A 17,456-nucleotide genomic window follows, 5' to 3' on the forward strand; every position below is an offset into this window, starting at 1 on the left:
TTTGATTGTCTAGTAGTATGTGCTAGCTTTTTTCTTACTATAGTCATTTCCAAATATTTTCTGTATGGTTTGTTTTCTAAGAGTTAAAAATCATCCTATGAGGGATAGCTCAGTGGTTTGAGCATTGGCCTGAGCAGGGGGTTGGACTAGATGACCTCCTGAGGTCCCTTCCAACCCTGATATTCTATGATTCTATTCTATTAATTATACCTTGCATTTGATTGATCAAATGTTGACACATTTTCTCCAGCTTTGCTAATTAAATATCCTCATTAAAATCTACTCCCTTTGAAGTTAGGAATTTTTTTCTGAGTGAGAAGTTCTGAATAGGACATACAATGGTAAATTACTCATTGGGGATCCAAATGCAGTTTGTGTGATGCAGAGTTCTCCTTGCTAGTGGATGAGGGAAAATCGGTGGCAAAGGTCTCATTACAAGCTGCTGTGGATGTAGCTGACTCAACTGCCAGGTCCATAGGTTCAGCAGTGGCTATGTGTAGGAGTTCCTGGTTGCAGTATTCTGGGCTTCTGCATGAGGTCCAACCGACTGTACAAGTCCTGCCCTTTGGGGATCCTTGGTCTTTTCCGAGCAGACAGACATGAAGCTCCATGGGCTAAAGGAGTCATGGGTGACCCTAAAGTCCCTTGGGATGTACACCCCAGCCTCTTCCAGGAAGTGCTGTAGGCCTCAGCAACCCCTCCGCTACTGTGCCCCAGCTAGCAGTCAGAGCCTGCAGAGCAAAAAGGTACAGGGGTTAAAGGCATAGATCACTTCCCCCTTCTGTCTCTGCATCAAAGCCTACCCAACCTAGACATCCAGGTGGTTCTAAGCAGGCATTCTGATGGGATGCTCGAGGACACTGTACCAGTTGCCATGATGCCATACTCTGTTTTTCCTTTGTTTGCAAACCACCTTTCCCACTTCCTCAGTGCTTGGTCCTGTATCACCGGGGACCGTTGGGTGTTGAGCGCTGTAGAAGTGTAATCTTTTAGTTAACAAAAAATATAAGCATTCATGTTAACTCATGAAACTTTTGTTTTTAATCTGTAGCTTTTACAGAATATACAGTGTGGCTACACTAATACTGCTTATAGGAACCTTTAACTTTTGCATTATTTCTAATAGTTAACTCTGCTGTCTTAACATTGTTTTTTGTTTGGTTGACTTGTTTGTTGCAGGGTTTCTTTTGGGGGAGAAAGCGGGAAGCGTGTTTGGGTAGATGCATGTGTGTGTGTAGGAAGTTGTCATTTTTGCTACAAGCTTTCTAGCATTTTCCTAAAGATGGTTGGACTCTGGATTCACCCAGTCTTATGCTCAAATAAATTGGTTAGTCTCTAAGGTGCCACAAGTACTCCTTTTCTTTTTCCCAGTCTTTCTGGAAGTTTATTCTGTAGCTGGATCCCCTTGACTGATAATGCATTGTTCTCAGCTCTCTCATGCTTGGTCCTGGGCTCTGTGATTTGCATTGTCTTAGAAGAGTGAAGCTGTCTCAATAGTTCATAGATCAAAATTCACTATTTAATATATCTGGGACTTGATCTATTAACTAATGACTGACACACTGGAGAAAGGAAATTTTTCTTAAATATTGAATGTTTTCTTAAATATCCCAATGTTTAAGGAGCAAGAGCTTATAATAAATGTGCTCTAACACCTTTAACAGTTTTTCCAGCAAAGCCAAAGAAAACACACACTTGATATTCCTTATTTCAAAAGTTTTAAAAAATGCAAAAATAAAAACGTACAAGCCTTCAGTCATTTAAAAAAAGCACAACCCCATTTTAAAAAAATCCTCTGAAAGTCCCCTTTAAATCATACTGAAGAAGTAATATAAAATATTTGCTATTTTGTTACTCATGAATAAGGTGAACATCTCTTTGGGAGAATTTTTGTGTACTTCACACTTCAACAGTCATGAGCAATCATTGGTGTGACATTCTAAAAGGAATATCAGAATATTTTGAATGTTCATTGACTTCAGTCAAGAAATGGAAGAAAGTGTTTGACTGCAGAAAATGGAATCTTCATAAACCATAATGGAAAAGAAAAGTCTTACCCATAGACATCAGTAGTAAAGGTGAAATTAATAGAGAGAGGAATGCTCATAGACTCAAAGATTTTAATAGGGAAAAAGTATGTAACACGTTTTCGTAAGAAGTCGCGTTACCCTCTGGACCACCTTAGTTTGTCTAACTTAGTTTTATTAAAAGTTTTTGAAAGAGTTACTGTTTCCCTCAAACTGTGATAAAGAACGATTCTCTGTAAAGCAGCTGACAGTGGGTCATTTTACCTCTACAGCAAGGCATGAGCTTCACAGAATCTATATAGAAGGGGTAATGTAGTAATTTGTAGGAGCATGGGACATGCTAGCTTAGTATTTTTTTCTGATTAGGTCTCCAACCTAAGTGGTATTAGAAATGCCTAATCAGACCAAAGGAGAGTGAAAGGAAAACTGTTCAGCGCCTTTCTGAGGGATGAGAGGGTTAAACTTGAAACCTTACAAATTTCCTCTAATGTAAGAAAATTATGTAAAACCTATGCAAGTAATCAGTTTCTTTGTAGTATATTGTACTACATATATTGCCCATGGCCAGTACTACATCAGGCTATAATATCCTCAGATTTCATAATTTAAGCAGGGTAAGACCTTGTCGTTGCTCAGATGGGAATCTTCCAAGGAGATAGTAGGCAGCTACTCTGGTATCTGAGATTCTGATTCAGTAAGTAGTACTCTTCCTTCCAAATAGCTGTACTTCAGAATTTCAATAAGAAGATATTGTAAGCTACAGCAAGAAGCTTTTACATCCACAGTAGTTACAACAGGCATGAATCTGGGCCTGTATGTCTAAAACTAGAATTTAAATAGTTGCTGGTATAACAGAGGGGCCCAATCCTGCCACAACTGAAGTCAGTGGAACTTTTGCCATTGACTACAATGGGTGCAGGATTGAAACTAGTGATTTGTGCTGTATATGCATATATGTGCTTGTATAGATCTTCTGGGTTATGAATGTTTTGGCAGTACACTGCTGAGCCTCGTGCTTATTGGAGGCCCACCATCCCTATGAGTCTTAGGTTAATTAAGGCTATTCTGACTACCCTGCCTTTCCCCCTATGATCCTAAATAAGACTTTAATCACTGAAGAGCCTCTTTTGACTCCCTTAGGGCCGAGAGGAGCCTTCTAAAGATGTGGAAGGATTCCTGGGGAGCCTAATAAAGACTTTCAGACTTCAGGAAGTTGATGCAGAAGCAGAGTCTTGTTTTCTATAGGCAAAGAGTCATGATTCTGCAGACCTATAGAGATTTCAGAAGTAGAACTCCATTTTTACAAACCTGAGACATCTGAAGCATCAGGTTACACAGTCAGGATGGTGGTTGAGAACTGTGGTTATCGGGCAATTTTTCAGCCAGTTTACCAAGGAGGCAGTCCTTTTGTTGCAGCCTTCTGTTGTCTGCTGAATCAGGTCTCTCCATTTGTAGACTCTCGGGTTTCACAGGAACAGGAAAAATTTGGAACCATTAAAAACAAATATACAAACAAACTCCTCCCCCACCACAAAAAAACACAAACCCTAAGCAACTTTCCAAACAAATTTTTAGGTAAAGTTACAGTTGCAGGCAAAAATTAGGGGTTTGAGCATGAGTTACCTTTTAAGAATGTTAGTGTTTTTTAAAAAAAAGTTGAAACCCATGAAATGCAGAGTTAAGGCTGTGCTTAAATAGGGCACTGAAACTATGTTAACTCTACCCCTAAAGAGGTGGCACCTTCCCGTCTTTGCAAGTAGAGGAATGGAAATGTGCACCTCACATTTCTTTTATATTTTTGTTCATACAGACTTCCAAATGAAGTGTGTTGCTTTGTCTTCATGCGAACGTTTTCTCTTTTCATGTAATTAGTGCTCTGGAAAATTTAAGTTTGTACATGGAAACATGCTAGCTCTATCCTAATGATGCTTTGAAATATGTTTGCTACGGCTTCCCAAGGCCTGATTCTGCAAAGTGCTGGCATCCCTTTTTAGGTATTGGGTGCTTTCAGCACTTTGCAGAGCCTTTTTGATGGTGGAGAATAATTGCTTTTAGTATCCTACTGCCTAATTTATAAATTTCTCTTGGCTACTGTGTGTGGCCATAAAACGACCTAACCTCTCACTACCATTGAGACATTCTACTTTGTGTGAACATTGATTTATTGCCACCTGTAATATCAGTTGGCTCAGCTGCTCGTGATCTGGTCTTAGTACAAGGAAGGAAATGGGGGGAAAATTCCACATTGTGCTGTGGTTGTCTTGTTTTAAGAGTTAAAATAAAGCCAGTTCATTTCCTTTTTTGAACAGGTGTGTGAACAGCTTCTCTCTAATAAATAATAATAAATGAATTCTTTTATCGTGTTTCATCTTCATGCCGCAGGTGATCTATGCATCGGCAGCCAGAGCCCCAGGCCCTTTTAAATCGCTGGCCCCGGGGCAGCTGCTCCTTTTGCCCTCCCCCGCTCAATCAGTGGCTGGGGTGGGGCAGGAGCAAAAGGGGCAACAACATTAAAGCGCTGTCATGGCAGCACTTTAACCAGGGTCCTTTGCCGCAGTAGGGCAGGGCCGCCAACAGGGGGGCGCAAAAGGGGCAGTGATGTTAAAGCTCTGCTGTGTCAGCGCTTTAAAGTCAGCTGGATACGGGCCGGTACTGGCAGCCACTTTTTACCGGTATGCTGTACCGGCTTATTTTCACCCCTGACTGGAATGAAATTGTGTGCTGCAAGAATTGACTCTAAATGATGACTACTTCCAAGGATTGTGTTAACTTTTTTGTTGTTTTTGAAGGTGAGTGCTCCAGTAGTTACATCCACTACACAAGAGAAACAGAAGGACAGTGATCAGTTTGAATGGGTTACCATTGAGCAATCAGGAGAACTAGTTTACGAAGCCCCAGAAACAATTGCTGCAGAGCCTCCACCAATCAAATCAGCAGTGCAAACTATGTCTCCCATACCAGCTCATTCTTTGGCTGCCTTTGGATTATTTCTTCGTCTCCCTGGCTATGCAGAGGTGCTGTTAAAAGAGAGGAAACATGCCCAGTGTCTGCTTAGATTGGTGTTGGGGGTTACAGATGATGGCGAAGGAAGTATGTACTGTAACTACTACATTTATTTGTAAAACTCTGCTAAATTGTTCTAACTTACATTTAAGTGTATTTACAATGTGATGCTTTAGAACAGGGGTGGGCAAACTTTTTGGCTCGAGGGCCACTTCTGGGTATGGAAATGGTATGGCGGGCCATGAATGCTCGCAAAATTGGGCGTTGGGGTGCAGAAGGGGGTGAGGGCTGCGACTGGGGGTGTGGGCTCTATGGTGGGTCCAGAAAAGAGGAGTTCAGTGTGTGGGAAGGAGCTCTGGACTGAGGGGGGTGGGGGGCATGAGGGCTCCAGCTGGGGGTGGGGGTTCTGGGGATGAGAGTTTGGGGTGCAGGAGTGTGCTCCAGGCTGGGACCAAGGGGTTCAGACGGCAGGAGTGGGATCAGGGCTGGGGCAGGGGGTTGGAACATGGGAGGGGGTCGGGTGCAGGCTCGGGGTGGGGCTTATCTCAAGCAGCTCCCAGAAACAGCATCATGTCCCTCTTCCGTCTTCTATGCGGAGTTGTTGCCCTGTCCACAGGCGCCGCCCCTGCAGCTCCCATTGGCCGTGGTTCCAATGGGACCTGTGGGGGTGGCACTTGGGGTGGGGGCAGCATGCAGATCCCCTTGGCTGCCCCTACATGTAGGAGCTGGAGCGGGAACATGCCACTGCTTCTAGGAGCCGAGTGGGGCAAGCCCCCAGACCCTGCTCCCTGACTAGAGCGCCGGAGCAGGTCAAACCCCAGACCCTGCTCCCCAGTGGGTGCTTGAGGGCTGGATTAAAATGTCCGAAGGGCCGGATGTGGTCCCAGGCCATAGTTCCCCCACCCCTCCTTTAGAAGGAGGTTGGAATTGCTTTGTGTAGTTTGTGAAGAACTCAATCTTACCCACATCCTGGATCATATAAGAAAATTTAAAAACGGGGTGACAGATTTTAAAATAGTTGTCATAGGGAATCCTCATCGAATGAGGGTGTTTCTAGTGGGGTTCCATGAGGATCAGTACCAGGCCCAAAACTACTCAACATTTTCATCCATGATCTGGAAGTAAATATAAAATAACTGCTAATTAAACTTTGTGGATAACACAAATATTGGCAGAATGGTGTATAATGATGAAGACAGGTCAGTCAGACACAGCAATCTGGAGCACTTCGTAAACTGGGCCCATTTTTAAAAAAAAAAAAGGGGGGCATTTTTTATACAGACAAATGCAAAGTTATATGTCTAGGAGCAAGGAATTCAGGCCATACTACAGACTGGAGGGCTCTATCTTGGGAAGGAGTAGCTCTGAAAAGAATTTGGGGTCAGAGTGGACAAGCAGCTTAGCATGAGCTCCCTATACACTTCTGTAGCATAAAGGACTAATGCGATGCTTGGATGTATAAACTATAAATGTATAATGTATTATGTATAAAATGTATGGGGGAATAGTGAGTAAGTTAGAAAAGCGATTTTTACTTCTATGCAATGTTGGTGAGACCAATACTGGAATACTGCATACAGTTATGGTGTCCACAGTTCGAAAAGGATGTTGAAAAATCAGAGAGGAGGCAGAAGAGAGACAAAAATGATTCAAGGCCTGGAGAAAATGCCTTACAGTGAGAGAATTAGAGTTCAGTCTGTTTAGTTTATCAGAAAAGATTGAGAGGTGACCTGATTACAATGCGTAAATACTTTCACAGGGAGAAAATACTGGGTACTAAAAGGGTTTTCAGTCTAGCTGAGACATGCATAATAAAAACCAATGGCTGGAAGCTGAAGCCTGACACATTCAAACTGGAAATAAGGCACGCTTTTAACATTTTAACTTTGAGGGTGATTAACCATTGGAACATACTACCAATTTAAGTGGTAGTTTCTCCATCTTTTGAATTCTGTATAGCAAGACTGAGTGCCTTTCTAAAAGATGAGCCCAATAACTTGTGTTTGGCTAAAGCATAACATAGGAGGAACTGGGTAAAATTTAAGGGCCTGTGATATACAGACGGTCAGACTAGATTATCTAAAGGTATAATAGTGATCTAATGGGCCATTCTGGACTTAAACTCTATGCATTTTGTGTAGGGCCAGACCAGTGAGGGTTTTTTTGTTGTTTGTTTTGGTAACACAATGGACGTGGTCAGTACTAATAAAATTGGCCTTAAAACCATTAATAGAAGAGGTAGCAAATGTTTTTCTGGATCTCCTTCACCCACTGGTAGCCTGATGAAAACAAATAAACAAATTTCTCAGCTCAGATACCTTGGCCACCTTTTTTCTGAAGGAAACATGATCCTTCCATGTTTAATTAACCAGACATTTATCCCTTTGCAAAGGCTAAGCCCCTAGATACCTCTAGTATCAAAACAAGAACCTGTTCCTCCATTCATAAATTGGTTAAATGCCCCAAGGGAGTATCTGTGCTCCCTAGAACATCCATCCTAGTTTAGAACCTCTGCAAAAAACAAAAGAGGGAGGGGCAATAAACTTCCCAGTTTGCTCAGCTAGTCCCATGAACTTTGGCTTTTGTTTGCCTCTTAATTTTGTGTTGCTTTTTCGGTAAGATTGTGCACACTGTGGGAGACAAAGTGAGCCAAATAAATGAAATTTGATATCTGGGTATTTTCCTTCAAATTTGGGTAGTAAACTGACTGAAGGACCATCCAAATCTCATGCTTAGCCTGCTTCTTTTATATAATGTAAAGATCTATATCTACAAATCCCTGATATGGCCCAAAATAATTACCATTCAATACACCTCTGAGGCAAATAGTGTATCAATGTTCTCTCAGTTGGTTTTTCTACCATCCTCTTGTGGTATGGCTGATGAATAGAGTTAGGGAGCCTATAGAGAATGAGAATAAATACTTTATATTTCTTGTCATATAGACAGCGGTCATGGGACTTCTTGCTCTTATGGAGTAATAAAACCTTCTTTTAGACAACAGTCTGTTTTGTTCCTAAAAAAAAAAATAAATAAAATAAAAGAAGTTAGATGTTTTGATAAGTTTGTGTATTTTGTGATTTTTTTTAAAGTAAAAATCTCAAGAATCACTTTACTGTGAATAAATCTACTTATTAACAAATAGTCACAAGTTACTTATTACACAGAGAAAACAAAGTTATTGGACAGTTAGATGTTTAAAATATTTCCAGGACTTGAGCTAGCAGTGTCTCTCTCATTCTTGTAAACAGTATGTCTACTTTTTTCTTTTGAAATATTTTGAGTCAAATAGGGCAGAAGAGTCCATAAAATTGGACAGTTTTAACTATGTACATCGCATTAACAGGCAAGAATATTGTTACACTGTGATTTTACAAATCATTCTCCTCCTCTCCACCCTTGATAAAATAGGGCTAACTTTAAAAATAAAATTATAGTACAAAACTCAAACAATGGGTATCTAGTAAAACATAATTTTAGTTTTAATGTCCTGTAGTGAAAATGTATTGAATCGCTACACTGTTTCATTGTGTACTCACCTCATGAGCATTACAGTTTGTGTCACAGCAAAGTTTATCCTAGCATTTATCAACATATTTTTAAAGTGGAGAGGTTTTTCTCAGTGGCTTCCTGGTAGGGCAGCTGTTTGTATAAACTTTCTCTAAACTTTACAGAGTAATCCAGTCTTACAATCAAAAACATGACCAAGTATGTAATTTAGTGTAGTGAGAGAGTTGTTAATAAACTAGCTTTTCACCCTTGGAGATAAGGGTTTAAATCTTGTTTTTAATAACAAATTATATGCATTTATTGGTCTCAGCCTAGTCCATAAAGGAAACCAGTTCATATCTCTTGCCCATGTTTCCCACCAGAATTTTGGCTAAAAAGAAGCCTGGCAAAAAATAATACATTCTGCTGAAGACTTAATATTGTCAGAAATATAGCTGAATATTTTCAATAAATCATTGCAAAGTTGAACATTATGTGCTGAACCGTTAAAAGGAAATATTTAATATTTTTATACTTTCTCAACCTAGGTCATATCCTGCAGTCACCTTCGGCTAACGTGCTTCCAACTCTTCCATTTCATGTGCTGCGCAGTTTGTTCAGCACCACACCATTGACTACTGATGATGGAGTGCTCCTTAGGCGCATGGCACTGGAAATTGGGGCAGTGCATCTTATACTTGCTTGTTTATCTGCTCTGAGCCACCATGCCCCGAGAGTGCCCAACTCTAGTCCCAACCAGTCAGAGGTAAGCTTAGCTTCTGGTTAGTGACTGACTTAGCTGCAGTAAGCTCCAGTGACCGAGTAACTATGAAAGTCTTGTTGCTGGGGTAGCATCACACATCTTCCTTAATCTAATGTCCTGTAGTTCTTTAAAATGAATTCTTGAGAACTTGAATTCAGGGGAATTGCAAAAGTAATTTGAAAGTCCTTGCTAAACTACTGCTGCTTACATATTTCAGTGCTCTGTGATGACCTTAAAAGACTTACTACATTTAAAAATAAATTACTTTAACAGAATGTAAAGATTGCAAAGTCAGGCACGAAAAAGTTAAGTTCTCCATGTAACCTTTAATTTGGGCTGCTTGTGTATCTGTATTATGATGCAGTCTTTAATTACATGATCTCATACTATTTTTTCCACAGGACTCCTACCTCATTCAGTGCTCAAGATGGTCAATATTTTTATCCTCACTAGTCAATGTGTGCCTCTGTCTTATATACTCCACACCATCCAACCCTACACTGAATGCAGAATTATTCATTAAGTGGTTTTCATTCTTCAATAAGTGGTTCACAAACCTTAGTGAATTCATCTTCATAACTTTTCAATAGGGTAAAGTGCTATTTTATCCCCGTTTTACAGATGGGGAAGTGAGGCACAGTGAGATTAAAGCCAAAGGGCCTAGAGCCGGAATTTTCAGAAAATTTAGTATTTTATAGTAGTTAATATGTTCAAAGCACAGCTCCCATTGACTTAAGTTGCAATTATGAGAGCTCAGCACTCCCACAAATCATGCCCAGGTATCCCAAATTTGGCGAATAGAAAATGAGTCACACACAGTTAAGGACCATCTGTAAAAAGTTCAAAGTGACTTGTCCAGCATCACACAGGAATGCTGTGATAGAGGTCTGGATAAAATGCAGTTTTTCAGGGTGGTATTCAACTACTGTAACCACAAAAGCATCCTTTCTCTAATCCCTGGCTGTATTTACTACACACCTTCCAACTTTGGACAAGTGAGGTAGGTGAGGGGAGTATCTAACTCATTCACTGCACAATCCCAATTAATTCCCTGAGTACTGTCCATTCTGTGCTTTGAATGAGGCAGGCATCCTGTGGGAAGAAAACTAGTATGTGATCATGTAGTCAGACTGTATCATCATGCATACACGCAAAGGGACCAAATTAAAGTTGAACCTACATGTTCATGGGTTTTCTGTTGTATGGAAGGAAACAAAAGTGGAGGCGACGGTCAAGAATCACTACAGTTTAAAAGTCTGTTAAGTCTTCCTGCCCCTCCTTCCCTTTGTGATTCTGAGATGAGACTGAGGCACCTAACAGGCACAGATGTTCTTCCATTTCTGCACCAATCAGAAGTAGTAATGAAGGGACACAACCTATTCTAGAGAGAAATAGTAGAATTGATGTTTATGAATCAGGTAGAGTTAACATTAGCCTTCTCCCAAAAATATCCCAGCTCACATTAGTTATGGGCCATAAGCCCAATATCAGACCAGAGAGCAGAATATTTTAGCGGTAAGTCTCCACACAACTTCAGAAGTGCATAATGCAGCCTGGCCATTACAACTGGCTGGCACACAAGGCTCCACCTCATCCGTTTTAATACACTCATCAGTGTCAAGATATGGTATAGCACAAGTAATATTGAAAATGGGAGCTCACCTCCTGGAGTTGAGAGCAGTAGAACCAGTTCCGTCAGAATAAATGTACACCAGTGTATACTTCATAGTCTTTATAATCCAAAATTCATAGACGGTATCAGAGTGATCATTGATGTGAAGCAACTAAATAAATGGTTAAGGAAAGCAAGATTCTGGATGGTAACCCTAGGATCAACTGTAGTTGCTCTATATCCAGGAGACATCTGCCAGCTCAACACACATGGAAGTCTATCTCCACATTAACCTACGATCTTGTCATAGTAGCTTTCTGAAATGCATAACCTTGCACATCTAGCACAAGACCATGTCTTTTTGATCCATCTTCAGCTACCAGGGTTTTCACAGTGATCCAGTAATAATCCTAGCAAGTCTCTGGTCCAAAAGTACTCCCCATTTCTCGATGATATCTTTATCAAACCTTCATCCAGAGCAGCAGCTAAGTAAATGAATTCTCCAAAAATTACTGCTTAGGTTCTAAATCCACACACCAGATACAATGCAAAATCATGTACTAATACTGAATGGGACAGTGTTTTTATTTCCCTCTGAATGTTGGTGAACCAAACATAAGAACAGACTTGCTGGGTGAGACCAGTGGTTCATCTAGCCCAGCATCCTGTCATATGACAATGGCCAATGCCAGGTTCTTCAGAAGGAATGAACAGAACAGGTAATCATCAAGTGATCATCCCCTGTCGTCCACTTCAAGCTACTGGCACACAGAGGCTAGAGATGCTCAGAGCATGGTGTTGAGGACAAGAAAACATATTGAAAGTCCAACCATTTCACCTTCCACTTTTGCAACAAATACATGTCTTGCTGGGTGGGGAGCACACCTGGAAAACAAGACGGTCACATGTAGAGAATGCCACATGGAAAAGAGAAAGTATCCGCTTCCTAGAGTTCACAGAAATGAATGCACTACAAAGTTTTTATCACCACTACCTTGGAGGCGAGCGTGTTTTGTTTCAGTCTGATTTGAACACCATGGTCACGTATCTGAACAATTGGTGGAATCAGAAGCTCACAGCTCCTCTCAGAAGCAAGGGAAATTGTTCTGGGCAGAGAAGAGTATCTTATCACTCAGAACAGTGCACATACAGCATACCCTGAATCCATGAATAGGATTGGCTGAGTAGCTATCTTACCAACAAATCTGTACGGCATCTGAATTAGGAAATCTTTAAACTAGTGACCAAGCAATTCAGACACCTGGAAGTAGATCTCTCTCGGAAATCACAGAAATGTGAAACTAGATCACTGTTTCATCAGCGAAGTGGATTCTCTTTCAGTAGGCGCAGATGCCCTCACACAGATGATGTGCCATATGCTTTCCCACCCCTCCCTGTGATAATGAAGATAACTTTTTAAAAAATGAGAGATTCACCGAGCCTGTACTGAAGCCTATATTCTTGAGGTGAGGACTCTCCTGAAGTGCTCAAGTCCAAAGAGACAGCATATTCATCTGTAGTAACATCTCCATGAATTTGGGCATGTTGTAGTTTTACTATTAAAGTGGCTTTAGGCTCCAATTTAAAACTAAAATCATGAATGCAAAGTATTGCCAATATATTACTGCAAAGGCCATAATGATATATTTATGTAGTGTAACAATGTTATAATTTCAAATGTTACTGATTTTCCAAGATGCATAGTAAATATATTTTTATTTGACTTCTATGGTTTTTTCCAATTCAAAATTTGTTAATTTATAATTCAATCTGTTTATATATTTTAATGTTACATGAGTGGTATTTGCTTTTTATTACAAATAATTTTAACAACTTTATTTCCTCATTCTCTTTACTGTACTTGAAACAACACAAAAGGTGAAAATCAGAAGAGAAAATGAAGTCCTCTCCAGTTTTTGGCATAGGCCAAAATTTTCAGTATGGGGTGCCTGATGTTAGGCACCTACATAAGTGACCTGCTTTTCAGAAGTGCTCATTACCCAAAGCTCTCAGTAATTCTAATGGGAGCTGTGAGTGCTCAGTATTTCTGAAAAGCAGGTCACTTATTTATGTGCTGAATATATGCTTAGGTGCACAACTTTAGGCACATCTAAGATCTGGTAGCTATCTTTTAAATTTAACATAGGCACCAGAATATTTTAATACATGTTAAAACAGTTTGCTAATCTAATGCTATTTTGCTATTAAATTTATTTTATTATTTAAATGCAGTAATGAGCACCATAAGCATCAGCAATCTGGACACCTCAAAAAAGTTAGTGAAATAAATCTCATGACACTCCAAGGTCAGGAAGTATTATCCCCATTTTACTGGAGTAGAAACTGAGATGCCATTGAGTTTAAGTGACTTGGGCCACATATGAATTGTGTGGCAGAGCTGGGAATATAACCTTTCTCCCTGATATGTAGGCTTATGCCTTAACAATTCCATTCTTCTTTTACTACTTTAGCAAGTTTATTCACAGTTAATCCATGTAGTTTCATAATCAAGTCTTAGCAGCCTGCAGAAAGGTTTGAAATGACATTTTATCTTCCATCCAAATTTGTCTAATAATTATAATTTTCATTAAACTTGGCTATATTTTAGTGCTAGTTGTAGAGCTGCATCATTTAACATGATCCTAATTAGCCTTCATTAGTGTACATTATAAAATATTATTATTGCCAATGTGATTACAGTAAACAGAAACATGATTTACTGTCCCATGCAAGCTGAAAATCACATGGGATGATTTACAGTCCTGGTTATGTACTAGAAATCCACATGCGTTGCAGAGTTTTTCCTGTGCCGGCGTTTGAATTCCAATGGATGTCTGTGATGGGTTCCCCCCGGGATGCTGGGGTTTCCCTGAGCCCCCCCGACCCACCTGCCTGGGCTTCCTCTCACGCTGTACTGCTGTGACAAACTGTCAAGCCTTCCAGCCTGCACTTTCACTAGCATACATACAGGTAGGGACACACCCAGCAGCAGTTACATGCAGGCTCTCTGACCAGCCCCTGCATAGGAAGGCTACAGTTAAGGCAACTCCCAGCTCCACAGACACGCACCGAATCTAGAGTATAAACACCAAATTATACCATGTTGCGCTGCACAGGGAACTGTATAGCATAAGCTCATAAAATTCGCCCCCTCCTCAATGTGGAGAGGAATATGCAACAGCCTTTTGCCCCTGAGATAAGATTCCCATACACTTTACTCCAACTCACTGGTTTAGGTAAAGCAAAAACAAGTTTATTAACTACAAAAGATAGATTTTAAGTGATAGCAAATGGATCAAAATAGATTACCTAGCAAATACACAAAAAATGCAAACTAAACTTAACGTGCTAAATAGGGTGAGAATCTGCTATTCATATCCAAAGAGATGATACAAGCAGGCTGCAGATTCTCAAGGGGCAAGTTGCACTTGCTTTACAGCTTGGAATCCCTAGGTGTTTCATTCACAGACTAGAAATCCCTTTAGTCTGGGTCTAGCACTTCCCCCAGTTCAGTCTTTGTTCCTCGGGTGTTCCCAGGAGTTGTCTTGTGTGTGGAGCGAAGAACCTTAGATGATCACTACCTGACTTGCATAGCTTTTGCATAGGCCAGGAACCCTTTGTTTCAAAGCTTATTTCCCAGACCAATCTCTGGAAAAATACTGACATCCCAAGATGAAGTCTGGAGATGTGTGATCTCATCACATGTCCTTGTAGAGTCACAGCAGCCATTACTTGGAGGCTGTCTGTAGCCTTTTCAGGAAGACTCCCCAGGTGGGAGATAAACTTCTCCTAATGCCTATTGTTTTTTCTTAATGGCCTGTTGCCCTGAATGGGCCCTTCCCCACCCACTGTCTAAACTTAAAGCATCTTGTCTAGTGGGTGTTACCCAGGTGTAACTACATTTGAAATACAGATACATAGTCAATATTCATAACTTCAGATACAAAAATATTACATGCATACAAATAGGATAATCATGTTCAGCAAATCATAACTTTTCCAATGACACCTTACATGGTTTATCTTGCACAAAATACATCATAATTATGTCATAATATCATAATAATCACTAACATAATAATTACTATGAAGAATATGGGGTGCAGTGTCAGTGTGCATGAGTTTGTTTTGATAAGTAAATAAGCAACAAAAAACCTTTTCCTGAAGGACAGAAAGAATTTTGAAGGACCTGGACAATATGATGTAGAATCACTTTTTGTTTTTGTTAGCCACAGGTGTCGAGCACGCACAACAGTGCATCAACAGAAGAACAGCAACTCTACTGGGCTAAGGGTACTGGCTTTGGAACTGGCTCCACGGCTTCTGGATGGGATGTAGAACAAGCTTTGACTAAACAAAGGCTGGAAGAAGAACATGTCACCTGTCTTCTGCAGGTATGGAATGGTGAAGTATAAATAATATGTGTAGGGATTTATGCATGTGGTGGTAATATAGTTAAGCCTGTAAAAAAGTTTGTATTTTTAACCTCTTTTTCACTCAAGTATCTAAAGTGTTTTACTTATTAGGCTGAAACACCTATCAGCCATTTGTGAGCCTATAGTTTAAAAAAAAATATCATTTTTCCTGTTTGGCTAAAAAAAGTCTAGCTTTTTTCTTATAACAAATGTGAATGTTTGAAAATGTGGGACTGAACCAGATGGAGCAGAAAATCCCAATAAGCTATTTGCTTAAATACAGATGCAATACACCTGTGACCTCAAGTAATTAATTGTGCAGCTGTTTTGTTAGACATTTGCAAGCTAAGCTGCTGAAAACAGGAGGTTGTAAGCTTGATGTGCATAATAGCTTTGTAGCAAAGGTGGATGCCCCTGTGATTATATGATTGGGAGAGGGGTTTGTTCCTGACCACCAGAAATGAGAACACATGCCAGCCTTTCAGGCTGGGGAGTATTTCTGTGTTACCTTAATACACCAGTTACTTTATCAAGGTCAGGAAGGTTGCAGAGCATTGCCTTCTATAGACTGAGTTTGATGCTTTAGGACCTTCAGAATCACTTGAGAGTATATAGAGCATGTCTCTGTTCAACCAGGTAATACAGTGAATGTAGCAAACAGAAATTAGCAAGAGATCACAAGAAGCTCAAGTTTAAATGATAAACACAGATTTTTTTTCCCCCCTAGGAGAAGGATCACCTATAAGTTTATAACCCCTATCATGGTGATCCATAAAAAGAACAGAACAGAAAAGCGGATGTGCTTAGCTGTCAGCACATGGACAGCTCTGAATGTTCACTGAACCAAGAATATTCTAGGAGATTTCTGTGGTGCTTTTATACTTCCATGTAGACCTATTGGCATCTAGGCAAAAGCAAAGGCAGCTGATCAGAGAAGCAGACCTGGGAGACTAGGAACAGACTAATTTCTAGTTTGCCAAATAGGCTTCTTTGTGATTTTCCCCTTTTTTCATCACTAGCAAGGGTAACTGGTTTGTTTAAGTCCCTTCTTATTTCCCCAAATTTTCCAAGAAGGTTATGTTTTCAGACACAGGAGAGTTGTCTCAAAAGGCTTGATTCAATCTTCCCCCAGGCACATCTCTATTCTCTGGGCTTGTTCAGCATACCACTGAACTTGAGCCATGTACGTTTTATTTATGATTGTCTGAAATGAGCTTATTGCTACTTCAGAGCTGAACAAAAGTTTAAATGTCCTGAGGCTATGGCATATTCTGACAAAGAAGTATATAGTTTAACAACTGATATAAATATTGCCTTTTTTTCATTTATAAAATGTATTTATACTCTTAAGTACTGAAAAAGAAAGACGCATAATTTAAATACATAAAGAGCCACATTGTCAGTTAAAGAACTCTGTTAGATCACCATTATTATACATGCATATGCAAAAGAATCTGTCTCCTATCAAACATCATTTATAGGGAAAAAAACAAAAGAAAACAAACTATGTAAATAAGCCTAGTAGCAAGGCATGAAATTCAACAAGCTCATGCTAACAAACATAGGGAGTGAATTCCAGAGCCAAGGGCCCTTTTTATAAGAAATCCTATCTGCAATCAGTACAAATTTAACTCATGGAGTTGTCAGCTCATATGCCTATTCATATGCCTATATTCACTAATCTTTACTGCTGGGATAGAGCACAGGGGAGAGGCCATTTTTAAGGTGGCTCAGGCCTGAGCCACATAAAATGTAATAGGTAAAAAAATGATAGTTTCCAGTTAGTTTCCAAGAAACTAATTGAAGTCATTGTGATGATTAGAACACAAGCTTCATACTCCCTGCAAGACAATTCACTACACAAACAAGGAAGAAGACAGCTGTGTTATTCACTGACTGAAGATCAAAGGCGGTGTTCAGTTATATTCCCATGCAGGGAGTAATCTCATCAGAAGTGGCCGAAGCATGGATAACTGGATAGGTCCACATTTAACCGTAAAAGTTGCAGTCTCTTTGCCAGATGTTGATGATTAAGGTATTCTTTGTTGTTGACCATCTAAGATCCAAGAGGGACCCAACAGGTTATGCATCTTATTATTGAGAGGGCAGATACCTCTCACTGTCTTCACTGTTTGCCATATGATTTA

At 40.0% G+C, this 17,456-nt stretch overlaps 1 protein-coding gene across 1 annotated transcript in view; it reads left to right on the forward strand.

Annotated features, from left to right (window-relative positions):
* BIRC6 (baculoviral IAP repeat containing 6) overlaps positions 1-17,456 on the forward strand; it is a 320,140-nt gene that overhangs the window by 207,325 nt on the left and 95,359 nt on the right. The window contains 3 exon segments of the mRNA XM_073338417.1: positions 4,817-5,117; positions 9,068-9,285; positions 15,124-15,288. Coding sequence (XP_073194518.1) covers positions 4,817-5,117; positions 9,068-9,285; positions 15,124-15,288 — 684 coding nt within the window.

Source organism: Lepidochelys kempii, chromosome 3 (assembly GCF_965140265.1).
Source record: "Lepidochelys kempii isolate rLepKem1 chromosome 3, rLepKem1.hap2, whole genome shotgun sequence".
In the NCBI taxonomy this organism is placed as follows: Eukaryota; Metazoa; Chordata; order Testudines; family Cheloniidae; genus Lepidochelys; species Lepidochelys kempii.